At 39.6% G+C, this 19,313-nt stretch overlaps 1 protein-coding gene across 7 annotated transcripts in view; it reads right to left on the bottom strand.

The window, feature by feature from the left end:
• The window catches only part of LOC139746192 (uncharacterized), a 185,024-nt gene that overhangs the window by 105,560 nt on the left and 60,151 nt on the right, over positions 1-19,313 (bottom strand). For all 7 annotated transcript variants that reach the window (XR_011712100.1, XM_071657115.1, XM_071657111.1 and 4 more), the window contains 5 exons: positions 17,423-17,512; positions 10,466-10,683; positions 4,288-4,483; positions 1,293-1,537; positions 652-859 (listed from right to left, as the gene is read on the bottom strand). Coding sequence is in view for 6 of the 7 variants with exons in the window: in XM_071657115.1 (XP_071513216.1) it covers positions 652-859; positions 1,293-1,537; positions 4,288-4,483; positions 10,466-10,683; positions 17,423-17,512 (957 nt within the window). In the remaining variant the exon portion in view is untranslated. The remainder of the gene's footprint in view (positions 1-651; positions 860-1,292; positions 1,538-4,287; positions 4,484-10,465; positions 10,684-17,422; positions 17,513-19,313) is intronic.

Here is a 19,313-nt window from a genome sequence, read left to right as displayed (position 1 = left end):
GAATGCTGGAATCAGTATCTCCTAAGGAAGACCACTAAACGATCGAAACATACAGGTATGTCTCAGCTCTAACCCATTTGTTTCCATACCATCCTGTTTTCCACATATATCATGATGGATAATAGATAATACAATATCTTGGGGATGGAACCCTAGTCTAAACACAAAATCCACTAATGTTTCATATACAACTTATACACATATCCTGAAATTAATATATACAGTATTCTTAATAATTTTGCAAATGAAACAAAGTTTGTGTAATGCTGAACCATCAGAAAGCTAAGGTGTCACAACATCAGCCGCCCATGCAGACAATCTGTGGTTGTTTGGCATCACCTTCATTCCTGACTCTGAATATGTATGCTACTGATAAGCAATCATTTTCTTACACTCATTCACACAGAGGGGAAAAAAGTGAACAATGCACATAGGCTTGGCAGTGATGATGGTTTGTAACAAACTGGCACCAACAGAGCTTCAGAGCCCAGCATGGGCAAGTGAGGTCAGGTGTGGAATTTTCCACTTGTAACATCACATCACCACTCAAAAAGTTTTGGATTTTGGATTAAGGATGCTCAACCTGTATCATAAATGTTTCAGCTAGCCCCTCTGCATAATGTAATAAAAGAGACTTAGACAAAATCTTACACTTTGTGCTGAGATAAACTCCTCCTGGCTGGGGTGTAATAATCTCCATCCTGACAGCACCAGGAAGATTAGCACTGCCAACATCCCTGGTAAGCAAGTCCCACACCATGATGGGTTTAAGACGTGTTGTTGAGGTGTGGAGAGGAGTCTCAGACTCGAGTTCCATGGTTTCCCATCCCTCTCTTGATAATTCTGTTGTTACCTGCATCTATAACAAATAAATATTCATCATACTAATAACAAATGCTCCAATCTAAATGTTCCTACCTACATAACTGGACAAAATAAACATGATATTCCTTACAATAATATGGGACCCATTTGTATCTTGCTACTATGTCAATCTTCCAGTTCTCAATTTTGACTTCGCTGTAAACAGATATTTTCCAGCTAGCTGGCTAGTTTTCAAAAAGGTAAATTTCATGCAATCTTTGTAAGGATACACTGATTTAAAGACTGTTTCATGTATGGACTATGAACGGCATGAGGAGAATAACTGCTGGGACATGGTTGACATGTTTTGGGTATCAGAGCTCCCTCTAGGGTTTAACTGCCTTATGTAGAAAGAAAGATCTATCTCATACTTTGAGCCCTGTCAATATATAAAGAAAAAAAGTGGAAGTAAAACAAACAGTATATACCTGTTTTGCAGCATTTGCTATGACAATGAATTCCTTGAACTCTCGTGTAGGCATGTAATGTACAACTCGCAGATCTGGAGATGCAGATGTGTGCTTAAATTCATGTCTCATTAAAGCTGTGCACATCGCAGTTCGAGACATTTTCATAGGGCAGTGGTAACAAAGTAATTTTGTCTCAGAACTACTCACTCCTAAAGGCCAGCGCTTGAAACCCTTGTCAGTCCATCTATAGTTGTCAATAACTTCTGTTGACAAAAGACCATGAAAAATGAAAGAAAGACATTAACAGAGACAAAAAAAAATTAATAAACAGAGAATGAGCACATACAATTGAAAATAATAATAAAAACAAATATTTCATTTATACTTCACTAAACTTAATCACTGTTTCTCATGTCAGTGAGGTAGCGCAAGGAAACAGATGAAGAAGGCCCACCCATCCACTCTATACATACACACATAAACATACACGCCCATACATGCACATATACATACATATACATATGAACATATACATACACAAACGTATATACACATGTACATATTCATACTTGCTTGCCTTTAACTATTCCTGTCGCTACTCCACCACACAGGAAATAGCATTGCTGCCTTCTGCTCCAGTGAGGTAGCGCCAGGAAAACAGACAAAAAAGGTCACATTCTTTCACACTCAGTCTCTAGCTGTCTGGCATAATGCACCAAAACCACAGCTCCCTATCTACATCCAGGCCCTACAGACCTTTCCATGGTTTACCCAGACGCTTCACATACCCCGGTTCAGTCCATTGACAGCATGTCGACCCCAGTATACCACATCACTCAAATGCACTCTATTCGTTGCATGCCTCTCACCCTCCTGTATGTTCAAGCCCCAATCACTCAAAATCTTTTTCACTCCATCGTTTCACCTCCAATTTGGTCTCCTGCTTCTCCTAGTTCCCTCTACCTATGACACATATATCCTCTTTGTCAGTCTTTCCTCAGTCATTCTCTCCATATGTCCAAACTATTTCAACACACTCTCTTCTGTTCTCTCAACCAAACTCTTTTTATTTCCACACATCTCTCACCCTTTCCTTACTTACTTGACATACCCTAGCCTGAGCCAGACACCCATTTTAACAACTAAACCCTAAGAATGGATGAACAGCTGGGTTGACTGTGGACTGACTGCCTCAACCAGTACTCAACCTATGCACTCAACCCTGGGCAGCCTGAGAATGCATCAAGGTCAGGAATGCTAACTACTACACATTGGAAGTCCATATCATTGCCTTGGCCAGCCCCTTATGGGTGTTTCTGAAGGGCACAGCATCAGAGATATAAATAGACAGACAGATAAATTATCTAGAGTTTAACTTTGTTCTCTGATTTCTGTTGATGGTGGGTGGTTTTGTCTGTTCTGATTTCTTTGCTTTATCAAGTGTGTAACTTGTTGGGTGAAGTTTTGATTGTATTTCCCTATATGCCCTTGTGGTATGTGCTTTTTGCTGAATTGATTGAAGATGTTGATGAAGTGTGGGGTCATATTATCTAAATATGAAAAATAACCTAAAATGAAATTTTGAAGCTTTATTTCCATGCAATGTGGAGACTGGCCAGCCTATTTTCCTGTACTTTGTGTAAATCTTTCTGATGGCTGTGTAGACTGGGTTCACCAGGTGGAGTATCATCAGGGTGGGCAGACAGTCTGAGCACAGTTCATGTAGCATGCTCCAGGCAGTGTAAGGATGGTAAAAAGGTGATGTCTGCTGAGTTCAGCTGCTGGAAGTAGCAGGCTGGGAGCCTAGTCGGCTGGAATAACCACACTGACATCACAAAACCTTGACACACTCCTACATTTATTTCATATCACTCATTCATACCACAACTTACTCTCATGTATGCGCTAATTCCATTTTAACAGCCTCCAAAAGTATTCCATGCAAACCACATCGAGTCAATACCCCCAAACTGCTTTCCTATTTCATCATATTCCTTTTCTAAATCACATATAGTGTGTACAACTTCTTTTCACTTAAACTTCCTGTTTTTTTTCTAAGTGCAAAAATCTCACCTATACTCCCTCTTCCCTACCTAAACCCACCTTGTCACCAACAAGAGTTTCACCAAACTTTTATAAATGATCAGCCTTTAGCCTGTCATACACCCTACCAACTATGATAAGGAAAATTACACTTCAATGATTCATTCACTCACCTTTAATCCCTTTCCCTTTACCACCTTCACCCTATCATCAGGCACCTGATCACTCTTCTATGCTTCCATATAAACTTTCCAGATTCATTCCACAGTAATCTCACCTCAACTCTTCATAAACTCACTCACCATTCCATCTATACCCCAGCTTTTCCCTTCTTTACAGCTCTTCTTACATCCTCCTATATAATGGTTTCCTATCCCATATACCTGTTTATCTTTCTTATCTCTATCACTATTGTATAAAAAATAAAAAATATCTCCAACAACTTTCATCAGTTCATTAAAATATTCTTAACATGTCCCACAAATTTCATTCTTTGTTACCAACATTCATTCAGACTTGTCTGATATACTCTACTTAAATATACAGGCAACTATCTTTTACTTTCAGTTACCCACTTCCAAATAGCTTATTATTTTCTTTCCGTTGCTGACTTTTTTTCTTCAATCCTCAGATGTTTTTCTTTTACTTATGTATACCACTCTTTTAATTATTCTATTCAGGGCTTTATATTCTACACTATTTGCACTCCACTCAGCAATATTTTCTGATAGATTCAGCTTCTCCCTCCAATCTCTTTTTCTTCCTTCTCCAACTTTTCTAATCTTAATTTCATCATACTGTGCCTGCTTCACACAACCCAAATACACTGCAGTTTAAAAAAAAAAAAAAAAACTTGTCATCACATTACCACATTACCTTAACCTCACCCAAAAACTGTTGTGAATCCTCTAAGAGAAAAATATTAAGTTACAAGAGTCAGAATAGCATTACAAAGGTAAAAGAAACTTACTTGAATTCTTTTCATTTGATAGTCTTAGAAGATAAACTTGGAAAGGCTGGGGATTCAAAACAGGAGCAGAGACAATTCTGTTTTCATCTGGGTTGGTTAACATGGCATCTACCAGAGAGAGAGTCATATTCGAATTGGATTCAGTATATATCCCAGACCGACGATCACAATCCTTAGTTTCTTCAGATTTTTCAAACTGCAAAAATCAAGTCACATACTAAAATTTTAATACTGCCAATATAAGCATAATAATAAAAACATGGTGCAAAGACATAGATACAGAAATTATCCCATGTCCCCCAGTTATACCCTCAAATGCCAAATGACTCATCCTCATATCTAAATCATCCATCACTAGTACCCATTCTATACCATCAAAACTGCCCAGCTGCTCCCATAACACTTGCTTCTCATCCTTCTCCTTTTCATGGCCAGGTGCATAAGCACTAATAATAATCAACCAACCCTTGCATCCCATTTTCATTTTAACCTATATCAGTCTGAAGCTCACTTCCCTAAACTCTTTCATCCATTACCACAACTACTGCTTGATCAGCAGTCCTAACCCTTCCTTAGCTCTTACCATCTTACAAATCCCTGACTTTACCCCTAAGACATTCCTAAACCATTCTTATAATCTATTATTGAACTTTGTTTCACTTAGAGCCAGAACATCAAAGTTCCTCTCCTAAAACATACTACATATCTCTCCTTTCTTCTCATTGTGGTTACATCTAAACTCCAGCCTGGGCCTTCGAGGAGGAATGAGCACTTCTCACTTGGCTCCTTCTGTTCCATGTTTTAAAATTGATATACAAAATGAAGGAAGGTCCAACCTCAAGCTACCACCTCTTTTAGTTGCCTTCTACAATACACAGGGAAGCTCATTCATCTCTATTATAATACTTGTACACAACAATTTGCGTCTATGAAAGATGTTGAAACTGAGGGTGAGTAAGAGCACTTTTCTTGTTTCTGGAAAAGGAGGGCTATCACAGTGCCACACCAGTATGAGCAAAACAGAATTTCTTGTCTTTCTTTCATGCTAATCATCCTTTCCTACATTTGTGAGAGAAAGCAAGGAAAAGATAAAGAAAAGGCCATATTTACTCACATTCATTCTCTAGCTGTCATGTGTGATGCACTGAAACCATTGCATCTGCAAGAAGCTCTACTATTATAAGCTTACTTATCTCTAGCATAATACAATATTTGTACAGCACAATTGTATATATGAAACATGTTGAAAATGAGGGTGTGTAAGGACAATTTTCTTAGTCCCTGACAAAGGAGGGCTATCACAGTGCCACATCAGTATAAGCAGAACATAATTTCTCATCTTTCTTACATGCTAATTTGTCCTTTCCTATGCTAGAGAGAGAAAATGGAAAAGATAAGGAAAAGGTCTCATTTACTCACATCCATATTCTCCAGCTGTCATGTGTAATACACCGAAACCACAGCCCCCTATTCACAACCAGGCCTCACAGACCTTTCCGTGGTTTAACCCAGCTGCTTCATATGCCCTCAATCACTCTGCTGACAGTATGTAGCCCCTGTAAACCATATTGCTCCAATTCCCTCTCTCCTTTCTGACAATCAGGCCCAAAGCATTCAAAATCTCTCCATCTTTCCACCTCTAATATGGTCTCCCCCTTCTTTTCCCCTCCTTTTCTGATACATATATCTTATTTATGTTGAAGGCTCCAGCCAGGGAACAAAAGCCCACATCAAGGCCAGGCCTTAATTGAAATATAGAGAGAATTATGAAACAGAAAAAGAAAAGACAAGGGAAAGTATTTACAAATTTTTGAGAAAGTGAAAGACCTGTCTTGAAATGTGCCAGGTCATAGTTATTGGGAAAGACATGAGAAAGTAGAGAGTTCCAAAGCTTCAATGTGGGGAAAGAAGCAGGTATCAAAACAGCCCACCCTTAAGTTGCCAATGGCCACACATCTATCATGTGATCAAGCAGCTTTGTCAACCTATCCTCATTCATTATCTCCATATGTCCAAATCATTTCAGCACACCTTTTTCAGTTCCGTTAAACATACTTTCTTATTATCATACCTCTTTCTTATCTTATCATTACTTATCTGATGAACCCTCCTATCCCAACATACTGTCTTCAAACATTTCACCTCCAACAAAATCTACCTTCTTCCATACAGTCTCATCTATAGCCTATGCCTTGCATCCATACATACAAACTATAAATAAGTTTCAAGTTTCTGAAAGTGATCAGTAAGGCTGGCAGGGGGAAAGCTTCATCTAAAGTTATTCAAAGAGGGAGAACTGATGGTGCAACAGAAGCTCTGTTGAATGGGAAGAATTTATAACTGTTTCTCTTGAGCTGATAATAAACTTAAAAGGAGAGGAGCAAAGTTACAGATGCGTTGTGTACGTGAGCCATCCCACTGAAATGAAAATGGAGTGATGATGATACATGCATATACAAACAGAGAGATAGTTTTTCTTGGTAAGAATAAGTGAAAATTGAGCAGTAAAGATGGATACCTTAAGTAATACACATGTAAATAGGAGAACAGATAAAGTAAAGGATGAAGATGTGAGAAGGATGTATGATGTGAAGAAATGATGGTTTTGAAAACTTAAAAGCCTTTACTATTTGATTATCTCTTGGAGGTCTATATATAAACTGAATTATATGCCTCAAATAAGGCCATTACTTTATTTAAATGCTCTAGTTCATCTCCTAATGCCTTGTTATCATGTTTGATTTTAAGTTTATATCCAAATTCTATGACACCTTTTTCCCATTCTATGAAATCAAAATTGAAGTCACTGGACAAGGTCACTGCTGATTGATTTTGGTTTGTCTATATTCTCAGGTATCTCGGTTTTTATTAACACTACACTGAATTCTGCCATTTTTGTTTTGGGTGGTTTGTCAGTTACAATGTTAGCTATTGCTTAAGGCTGAGATGTTTACTGCTAGTGGTGCAATGGTTAGTAAAGCAGACCTTAATGCATTCATGTGCTGCTAATGGTTGAGCCCATATAGGTTTAAATTCTGGTCTCAGAAGTCAGTTTGAAGTCAACCCAGCTATTCACATTCCCCTATGAAGCTTGTTGATAAACTGGGTACCCTGACTTATGCTAGGCTGTATTTATCTATTTCTCTTTCATACATGTTCACTGTTTCCTGCATCAGCAAAACAGCACCAGAAGCAGAAAGCTACGCTTTATCTATCTATTTCTCTTTCATACATGTTCGCTGTTTCCTGCATTGGCAAAACAGCACCAGGAGCAGACAAAGAAAATGCATCATTCACTCACATCCATTCCTTAGCCACTATGCATAATGAACCGAATCCACAGCCCACTATCCACAAGGCCTCATAGACCTTTCAGCAGATTCCCCCAAGTGCTTCACATGCCCTGGTTTGGTTCACTGACAGCAAGTTGTTCCTCACATAAAATATCACTCAAATTCACTTCATCCCATGCATGCCTTTCATCTCCCTGCATATTCCATCCCCAAACACTCAAAATCTTATTCTCTCCATCCTATCCATATGTCTAAAACATTTCAGCACAACCTGTTGAGCTCTCTCAAGTGTCCTCTACCTAATACATCCTTCTCTTACAATGTAATTCCTTATTCAATCAACCTTCCTCACACCACATACTGTCCACAATCATTTAATTTACAACTTATCCACCCTTTTCCATAGTTTTGCATTTAGGGCCTTGACTTATATTCATACAGCACTATCAAATGACCCATCTTTGCCCTAACAGATGGTGACTTCCCTTTCGACACACACCTCAGTGCATCTAGGACTTTTATCCCCTCATCCATCCTATGATTCACATCAGCTCTCAAAGCTCCATCCACTGGCATGTCCACTTCCAGGTAACTCAAGCAATCCACTTCCTACAGGTTCTCTTTATTCAGACTCACACTTAAAACAACCTGTCTCTCCCCCCTCCTAAACCTCATACCCTTATTTCATTGACATTAACTCTTGACTTCCTCTTTTCAAATATTCTCCCAACAGAACCATGTCATCAGCAAACAGCAACTAATTCAACTCCCGGGCCCTTCCCATCCCAAAAGACTGCAGACCCATCCCTCCAAGATCCTTCTAGTCACTTCCCTTACATCCATAAACACATTAAATAGCCATGGTGACATCACACTCCCTTTGTGCAGAACCACCTTCACCCAGAACAAATCATCCTCCTTCCTTCCTACTCACACCCACTCTTTCCTCTCATGATAAAAACTCTTCACTGCCTTCAGCAGCTTTCCTTCGATGCTATATATTTGCAGCACCTTATAAAAAGCATCCCAGCAAGCCTATCCTATGCTTTCCCCAGATTCATAAATGCAACATACAAATCCTTCTCTTTCTCCGTGTATCTTTCACACAAATTCATCAATGCAAACACCTACTCCACACATCCTCTGCTATTCGTGAGGCCTCATAGTACCTTCTCAGTCTAATACTCTGTTCATGCCATCATCCTCTCAACCACCACTTTCCCTTACATCATACCAAGTGTACTCAAAAGATTTATATCCCTGTAAGTTTCAGGCATTCACTTTTGTCTCATTTCCTTTCTATCTCTCACTATGTAGGCATTCCAACAGTCCTCAGTAAACTCCCCTTAAACCAAATATACAATGAAAAACTTGACTAACCAATTAACAACAGTCATCCACTTTCCTCAGAAATTCAACTGCAATCCTCTCCACTCCATGTGATTTGCCACACTTCATCTTATGCAGAGCTTTTACCACCTCTTCTCCTTTCATCAATCCATTCACCATGACTCTCAAATTGCATACCTCCTCATCCTAAATATCCCACAACTGCCACCCTATCATCTAATACACCCAACATTCCTTCAAAATGCCAACTCCATCTCCTCTTTACCCTTTCTTTGCCTGACCTCCCCTCTTCATTGATGCTCCTATCTGTTCTCTTGTTCTAACACTATTCACCACGTACAATACATACAAAAGAAGTAAGTCTATCTCCTCTTTACCCTTTCTTTGCCTGACCTCCCCTCCTCACTGATGCTCCTATCTGTTATCTTGTTCTAAAACTATTCACCACGTACAATAAATACAAGGCAAACCAAGGCAAACATAAGCATGAAATTCACTGAGACACAAATCAGTAAATATAAAAGAAAGAAAAAGGATACAGATTCATGTAATGGAAAAAGCCAGTCTGGTAGCAGCAACACTCTGACTGCAAAATCCCCAAGAACTGTGTGCTCTGAATGGATGAATGTACATGGGTCAATGATGTCATCCTGCTGGCAGTCAATAACTGGCCAAGGGTGGTTCCAAAACAAGAGAGCCAATGCAATCACAACTGTGTGGTTCGCAAAGGTTGAGGATGGCTGGTGCATCCTCACTGAAGATAATGAGTGCCTAAAGGTTTTGACACTATTTTTCCTAAAGATTATCCAGGAGAATCTTACATACTCAATAGGAAGACCATAAAGGAAAGAAATTACTAAAAACATAAATGAATGAAAACCTTTTAAGATGGTATGGCTATGAAGAACATATAGTAGATAAATTGTTGTATAGCTGAAAGTACAAAGGGAAGAGGTACACTGAAAGATATGGACAGAGGGAAAGTAATGTGAATAATGCTAGTAGCACTTAAGATGTTGTTATCAGAGAAATGATATTAGATAGCGTAGGAAGGAGTTCTATTTATAAAGGTAGGCATGTAAAATTAGGCTCCAATCTTCCCTGAAGAATTAACTCAGCATCCAAATTGAAAAAGGAAGGACCTGTATTAGAATATAAACCAATGTAATGCTTCACTTAGCACACCTGATATGGGGTAAGGATGTGTGTGAGTAAACTGAAAATCTATAGGAACTTCAATCACCCCACTGGTCCACAGAATATATAAATTGTAATCTTTTTCTTAAAAGAACAAACTTGAATTTCAAATAATACAACTTTAACCATAACACACAATTTATCCTTTCATGAATTTTGCTTTAACAGTTCTGGATTAAATCTGATTTTACAAAAAAAAAAATACAACTGCAAAGGTCATGTAATTAATGTAGCATCCATGCAATGAGATCCAACACTTTCGGTATTTTTTCACAAATGAGATCATATCATTATGAAACTTTCTGTAAATGAATTTCAGATTTCTTGTAATAACATACCTTTTGGACAGTTTTTCCATTTCCAAAAACACCCTTCTCATAATGAACAATACAAAGTGGAGGATCATTCTCGAAGAGTGTGAAAACAGATTTGCTGGCTGGAGGCAATGGGTAAGTGAATACATCCTTGGAATCTCGAAGAGTAAATCTTTCCATAACAACTGAGTGTGCCTTGTAGTAGTATTCTCTCACCCATGGGAATGAGTCACTATAAGGGACTGAAAAATGATATGTCATTATCAAATAATTTCAAATCACAAAAATACTGTAATGATGATTATAATGCAAAAATTATGTTACTCTTTTCTTTATTCCAAGTGCTTCTCCCACCTGAGAAGGTAATGTCAGAAATACATGAACAAGAGCCTCATTTGCACACCCCCATTTCTCTAACTGTCATGTATAATGTACTAAAACTTGAGTTTATCACCCTCAGCTAAACCCTATAGACTATTCCATGGTTTACAGTAACCTGGTTCAGCTTACTTATAGTAAATTACCATCATATACTGTACCATAAAGATTCAATTCATTCCATATCATACATGTCTCTCATCCTCCTGAATGCTCATAGGCCCTCATACCCCAAAGTCACCCTCACTCCATAATTTCATCTTAATGGTTTCCCCCTCTCCCTTCCACCCTCCACTTCTGATACATAGTTCCACCAAATCAGCCTTTCTTCTTTGCTTGTCCTCTCTGTATACCTGAAATTTAGAAATCATTTGTCATCTCTCTCACACAAACTGGGCTTCCTAACACAACTCTCTTATGCTGCCATTCTTTACACAGTCAATCCTCCCCATGCCACATATCCTCATGCATTTCATTTCAAACACATCATATTCTTCCTTTTTTTTGTTGTATTCTAGGACCACGACTAAACTTCATACATCATCAAAACTATTTCACCATCAAATATACTCATCTATGCCCTAACAGACATAGATCTCCCATTGCACACATTCCTCCATGCATGCAAGACCTTAGCCCCCTTTCCCACCAAAGAATCACTTAAGCCTCCATGGATCTATCTGCTGCCTTCTCCACTCTGTGACCAAAAACATTTCATCCCTCCCAAAGGTCCTCCCCATTTAAATTTACATTCATGCTAGGCTGTCTCATTCCCCTGCTGCACCTCTTTACTTTTGTTCATTTATACTCTCAACTTTCTCCTTGTGCACACTCTGCCAAATTCAGTCACCAGCTTCTGAAGTTTCTCTCTGGAATTTGGCACAAGAGCAAAATCATCTGCAATTAGCAGATGATTCATTTCCCATACACCCTCCCCACCATCAGCATACATTAGATACACTCCTCACAATGCTACTTTCAAATTCACCTCCCTCACCACTCCATCCACAGATATAATAAATAATCTTAGTAACACCACACATCCTTAATACAGGTCCATCTTCAGTGGGAACCAATTACTCTCTTCCCTTCCAATTTACATACATGCCTTACTCTCTCAGTAAAAACCACTCACTGCCTTTAGTAACTGCATACACAATATGTATATGTTTCTGTCAAATATGTCATAAGTTTTCTCAATAACAATAAATGCCACACAGTTTACTCACTTTTTCCACGTATTTCTCATTTAGATTCTTCAAGAAAACACCTGGCATTTAATTGATTGTGTGCATAATGGAAAAAGGTGAGAGTAAACAAAACAAGGGGAGTGGGTGAGGAGAGACTGATATAAGGGAAGACAGGAGCATTAGGTAGAAACATTAGGTAGAAGAAGCAAGCATTAGACAGAAGTAGTCATTAGGACAATTAAGCAGAAGCCTCTGCAAACACTGCAGCAGACTTGCCCTCTCCCAGTGGCCTGTTAAGGGTGAGGCACTAAAGGCTAAGAAACAGCACTAGAGTTCTTTAGTCATGGAGACTGCTGCTGCAGCCTTCTCTTAGGAGTTCCAATTGGAACAGGCATCAGAGATATAGATAGTGCTGGTATGTGTGAGAGAAGTGTGTTACATGTGGAAGTTGGGAGGTGGGCAGGTGAGAACGGGTAGTGAGTAGTGAGATGACAGAGTAAAGTTGATAATGAAAGAGAAAAGACTGGTGCATGGGCAGTAGTTAGAAAAAAGAGTGCAAATAATTGGAAAATGTAAATGAGAAAGCAACAAGAGGTCAAAAGAAAGGTAAAGGGGTTAAAAAGAGAGAGCAAACGAAAGTTGGGGTAAGCAAGTATGTAAACTTCAGGGAGAATAAGATATTTCAGAAGGATGTTAACAGAATGAGAAAAACAACAGGACAAATGGAAAAAATGGTGAAGGGGACATATGTGAAAGTGGTAACATGTAGCGATGAGGTGAGGCTAATTGAGGTGTGAGTTTGAATGGAAAAAACTTGGAAGAAATGAAGATTTTAGATGCCTGGGAGTAAACATGGGCACAAATGGAACCATGGAAGCGAAACGGAGTCATAGTGTAGGTGAGGAAAGGAAGGTTCTGGGAGCACTGAGGAATGTGTGAAAAGAGAGGTCATTATTTGGGAGGGTGAAAATGAGTATGTTTGAAGGTATAGCAGTCCCAAAAGTGTTGTAGGGATGTGAGACATGGGCTATAGATGAGGATTTGCAGAGAAGGGTGGAGGTGATGGAAATGAAATGTCTTAAGACAATATATGTTGAGAGGTGGTTTGATCAAGTATGTATTAAAAAAGGTACGAAAGAGATGTAACAATTAGAAGAGGGTGGTTGAGAGAGCTGAAGAGGGTGTGCTGAAATGAACTGGACATATGGAGAGAATGAGTGAGGAGGAATTGACAAAAAGGATATGTGTTTTCAGAAGTGGATGGGACAAGAAGAAGGGGAAAACAAGGTGGATATGGAAGGGTAGGATGAAAAATATTTTTAAGTGAGAGACCTGAACATGCAGGAGGGTGAAAAGCATGCGCAGGTTAGAATGAATTGGAACAATTCACCTCCAACAACCACAAAACTGACAAAACATGTACACATTGACAAGCACTAAACAAGCGACCTTCCAACTCAGGCTTAAACTCCAGCTCCCTATCAAAAACTATACTCCCCAAGCAAACATGAGTCATACTCTCCTGTCTATGCTCTGGACATCCAACAGCACTACAAACACCATTTCAACGTATCCCAAGACCTTTCATACCTAAAACTAAACAACCATAAAGATGACAATGAGCACTTGTTACAGAGGTCCCTTGCCCACCAAGGTTTTGCCAACATTTTTCAGTATACATGCTTAGAAAAATGTATATCATTTTGCTAACCACAACATCAAGTTTTCAGTTTCCATGGTTTTCCTCAGCACCACCAAAATTTTATTCATGCAATTAGGCAAGTGTCATGTGGTCATGGGCAGTTTGCTGTCCAATCTGACACCACCTATTTCTAGGCTGAGACATGAGGAGGGTCACACACAGGTTGAGGTGTAAGTGTGGAAGTGAAGACAGGATTAAGTGACAGCATAGACATCCCAACCCTGACCTATGCAGCTGAAACATGGATATGGAATAAGGCACTGAGGCCAAAAATCCAAGTTGTGGAAATGCACTGCTTGAGAAGAGCATGTGGTATAACTATATGGAGGTCAAGAGAAAGGTGCAAGAGGTGAAAAAAAGGGCAAATGAGAGTTGGGGTGAGAGACTATCAGTAAATTTTAGGGAAAATAAAAAGATGTTCTGGAAGGAGGTAAATAGGGTGCGTAAGACAAGGGAGCAAATGGGAACTTCAGTGAAGGGCGTAAATGGGGAGGTGATAACAAGTAGCGGTGATGTGAGAAGGAGATGGAATGAGTATTTTGAAGGTTTGTTGAATGTGTCTGATGACAGAGTGGCAGATATAGGGTGTTTTGGTCGAGGTGGTGTGCAAAGTGAGAGGGTTAGGGAAAATGATTTGGTAAACAGAGAAGAGGTAGTAAAAGCTTTGCGGAAGATGAAAGCCGGCAAGGCAGCAGGTTTGGATGGTATTGCAGTGGAATTTATTAAGAAAGGGGGTGACTGTATTGTTGACTGGTTGGTAAGGTTATTTAATGTATGTATGACTCATGGTGAGGTGCCTGAGGATTGGCGGTATGCGTGCATAGTGCCATTGTACAAAGGCAAAGGGGATAAGAGTGAGTGCTCAAATTACAGAGGTATAAGTTTGTTGAGTATTCCTGGTAAATTATATGGGAGGGTATTGATTGAGAGGGTGAAGGCATGTACAGAGCATCAGATTGGGGAAGAGCAGTGTGGTTTCAGAAGTGGTAGAGGATGTGTGGATCAGGTGTTTGCTTTGAAGAATGTATGTGAGAAATACTTAGAAAAGCAAATGGATTTGTATGTAGCATTTATGGATCTGGAGAAGGCATATGATAGAGTTGATAGAGATGCTCTGTGGAAGGTATTAAGAATATATGGTGTGGGAGGCAAGTTGTTAGAAGCAGTGAAAAGTTTTTATCGAGGATGTAAGGCATGTGTACGTGTAGGAAGAGAGGAAAGTGATTGGTTCTCAGTGAATGTAGGTTTGCGGCAGGGGTGTGTGATGTCTCCATGGTTGTTTAATTTGTTTATGGATGGGGTTGTAAGGGAGGTAAATGCAAGAGTCCTGGAAAGAGGGGCAAGTATGAAGTCTGTTGGGGATGAGAGAGCTTGGGAAGTGAGTCAGTTGTTGTTCGCTGATGATACAGCGCTGGTGGCTGATTCATGTGAGAAACTGCAGAAGCTGGTGACTGAGTTTGGTAAAGTGTGTGGAAGAAGAAAGTTGAGAGTAAATGTGAATAAGAGCAAGGTTATTAGGTACAGTAGGGGTGAGGGTCAAGTCAATTGGGAGGTGAGTTTGAATGGAGAAAAACTGGAGGAAGTGAAGTGTTTTAGATATCTGGGAGTGGATCTGTCAGCGGATGGAACCATGGAAGCGGAAGTGGATCATAGGGTGGGGGAGGGGGCGAAAATTTTGGGAGCCTTGAAAAATGTGTGGAAGTCGAGAACACTATCTCGGAAAGCAAAAATGGGTATGTTTGAGGGAATAGTGGTTCCAACAATGTTGTATGGTTGCGAGGCGTGGGCTATGGATAGAGATGTGCGCAGGAGGATGGATGTGCTGGAAATGAGATGTTTGAGGACAATGTGTGGTGTGAGGTGGTTTGATCGAGTAAGTAACGTAAGGGTAAGAGAGATGTGTGGAAATAAAAAGAGCGTGGTTGAGAGAGCAGAAGAGGGTGTTTTGAAATGGTTTGGGCACATGGAGAGAATGAGTGAGGAGAGATTGACCAAGAGGATATATGTGTCGGAGGTGGAGGGAACGAGGAGAAGAGGGAGACCAAATTGGAGGTGGAAAGATGGAGTGAAAAAGATTTTGTGTGATCGGGGCCTGAACATGCAGGAGGGTGAAAGGAGGGCAAGAAATAGAGTGAATTGGAGTCATGTGGTATACAGGGGTTGACGTGCTGTCAGTGGATTGAAGCAAGGCATGTGAAGCGTCTGGGGTAAACCATGGAAAGCTGTGTAGGTATGTATATTTGCGTGTGTGGACGTGTGTATGTACATGTGTATGGGGGGGGGGGTTGGGCCATTTCTTTCGTCTGTTTCCTTGCGCTACCTCGCAAACGCGGGAGACAGCGACAAAGTATAAAAAAAAAAAAAAAAAAAAAAAAAAAATTAAAGAAAAAAATGAGAGGGTGTATGAAAGATTTGCTATGGAAGAGAATGAAACAGGAATCAATTGTGGAAAGGTAGACAGGGTGAAATATAAAACTTTGAGGTAGTTTGGTCATGAGGAAAGAATGTAATTTGGGGAGTTTCCACGGGGAGTGTATCATAGTACATTCAAAGCAGTTGGTGTGAGAGGAAGATCATCCAAGACATAGGGAGACAGGGCAGAAGAGCTCTGCAGGGGGAAAAACAGGGAAAGAATGCGTGGAATGGTGTATGCCAGGGAGGCATGTAACAACAGGGATACAAGGAGACTTGCCACGGCCACACTCTTGATGGGAGATCCCAGAGGGAACATATGTCAGAGACAGATAGTTACTAAGGAAAGCATCAAGGTCACCTTCTCTGCAACACAGATGGCTGGGTGCTTTGTGGGAGTAAGGAGAAACAGCATCAATGGAGATATACTGCCATTATATTACCTTACAGATTTTTTTTTTTCTTTTTTGCTTTGTCGCTGTCTCCCGCGTTTGCGAGGTAGCGCAAGGAAACAGACGAAAGAAAATGGCCCAACCCACCCCCATACACATGTATATACATACGTCCACACACGCAAATATACATACCTACACAGCTTTCCAGATATTTTTTCTTTATTATTCATTATACTTTGTCGCTGTCTCCTGCTACCTTACAGATATGTGCATCATTTCTTTGTATTTTCATGGAACAAGTTTGCTGTTTATGAACTATAACTTGATTATCATTAACTCTTTTGAGTCCAATAAAGTATGTATTCAAGGGTGACTTCCCCAAAAGCTCTTTTCCCATAAACCCTCTACCTTGCCATCCATAGTTTTGACAACCACAGGGTCTTCCTAGAATAAAAACCCAGATGGTGGTAAGGGTCTTCTGTGCTCAAGTGCCCTGCACCCTCTGGACATCAATACACACACATCATCGCAGCACTTTATGGTCTATGGTTCTTAGTGGTGGACATGGCCAGCTTCCTCAGTAATGCAAGAGCCCCATAAAGACAAAAGGGTCTCTTGGGGCAGGAAGGAGGTCCAATACTCCTGCCAAAGCCAGGAACTTGAAAGGAGGATGAACAATTGGGTTAGCTGTGGGCTGATTACTGCAGCAAGGACTTAAATCCAGGCAGAAGCATACATGAAATCTTAGCCAGCAACACTAATCACTACACTATGGAGCTCTATCCAGGGCATGCCTCTTGCCTTTCCCTTGGACTCCTCCTGTACTGTAATGTTTCTACTACAAATTAAGATTATGACTTGAGGCTTTCCTCTGTCCACAGGAATATAAGAGAAAAACACTTACCAAAACTCTTATCAAGGACATATATGTCTCCATATTGTGGCGTTTTAACTTCACACTTGTGAACTGCAATTTCTCCTTGATGTACCCTTTCTGAAAAGAACATATATGCTAGTCTCATAATTTTTTTTTTAAAGTGATGCACTGCTTAAGCAGATTAAATTCTCATAAGATGATTATTATCATTAGAAAAAAGATGCTGCTGGAGAAAGGTGAAAACCACAGGAATGGAAAAACAAACATCATACCCATCTATAAGAAGGTCCAGAAGAGATACTGAAGTACAGACCAGTCTCCTTCATAAGTGTGGTCTGTAAGGTACTAGAAAATCTAATCAGAAAGCAAATGGATGATTTTGTTAAAAGGAGAAATTGCCTAAGCAAGAGCCAACACAGTTTTAGGGAAAGGAGGTCATGTGCAAAAAACCTCTTAGATTTCTTTGAAGAGTGAACTCTGCCTTAAACAAAAGTGAAGGCTAGATAGACTTTATATCTTGATTGCCAGAAAACATTTGACATTGAGCCACATGAGAGCTGATTAAGAAGCTAGAATACCAGGCAGGAACAGAGGGGAAAGTCCTCCAATGGATGGACAATTGTTTGTGGAAGTGAATTCAGGATGCATGTTAGAGAAGCTTTCTCTACATGGGTGGAGATCACCAGTGGAATGCCCTACGGTTCTGTTCTGGGAATGTAGCTCTCAGGTAGTATGCTCATGTGGAAAGAATACAATTTGGAGAGTTTACAATGTTTGCAGATGATGCTGAGATCATTTGGGAAGAGAAAAGCAAGGAGGATTGCATCAGCTTACAATGCACCTATATGGACTCCAAAGTTGGTTTGATACATGGTTGATTAGATTCAACCCAAGCAAATGTAATGATGATGGGACAAAGCAAAAGAAGGCCTCATTATGATTGCAATCAGACAAAAAATGTACTACAAGATTCTGCGTGACATGGACTTGAGAGTAAGCAATGTCCCTAATCTATCATCAGAGTCCCACATTAGAAGGATAGTAAAGGAGATAAAGTGTCTTCTGGTAAATACAATAGATAGTAAAGGAGATAAAGTGTCTTCTGGCAAATACAGTAGATAGTAAAGGAGATAAACTGTCTTCTGGCAAATACAGTAGATAGTCAAGGAGATAAACTGTCTTCTGGCAAATATAGTATATAGTAAAGGAGATAAACTGTCTTCTGGTAAATACAGTAGCTTTTATTTAAGTATATGGATAAGGAAATATTCAGCAAGCTATTCATATCATACAAAAGGCCAAAACTAGAATATGCTTCTCAAGTTTGGTCACCTCACCTAAAGAAGCACAAAGAGATAAAAAAGGTCCAGAGGAGGGCAACAAAGATGGTACCAGAATAAAGAAGAGCTAAATTACAGGAAAGGACTAATGCTTTAAATCTGTTGGCCCTGAAACCAAGAGTGAGGGCTGACCTCATTACAACCTTTAAACGTTTTAGAAAGATCGACGTGGACAGTGAACAGTTCTTTGACAGATGTAGGGATAAAGCAACTAGAGGACATAACATGAAATTAAGCAAGAAACTTTGCTAAAAATGGTATAAAGAAGTGCTTTTAATGTATAAGGGGAGTCTGAACAGAACAGAATGACTGAGGACATGGTTAATGCAGACAGAAAACATAAAATTAAGAAGTTGTATGATACAAGAGAATGTTCAAGACATGGGATCTCATGAGTGTAAAACTCCCTCCTCTTACAGTACAAATAGATGATTATACAAACATTCTGAAGGGAACATAAAGAAAAAGAAAAACATTAATGCAGACAGTGTAAACAAATTTAAGAAGCTGATGGACGAAACGTCAAGAGATGGGGTCCCACAAAAGTAAAATTCCCTTCCCATACAGTGCAAATAGCT

Source organism: Panulirus ornatus, chromosome 64 (assembly GCF_036320965.1).
Source record: "Panulirus ornatus isolate Po-2019 chromosome 64, ASM3632096v1, whole genome shotgun sequence".
NCBI lineage: Eukaryota > Metazoa > Arthropoda > Malacostraca > Decapoda > Palinuridae > Panulirus > Panulirus ornatus.
This window is presented reverse-complemented; position numbering and strand designations above follow the sequence as displayed.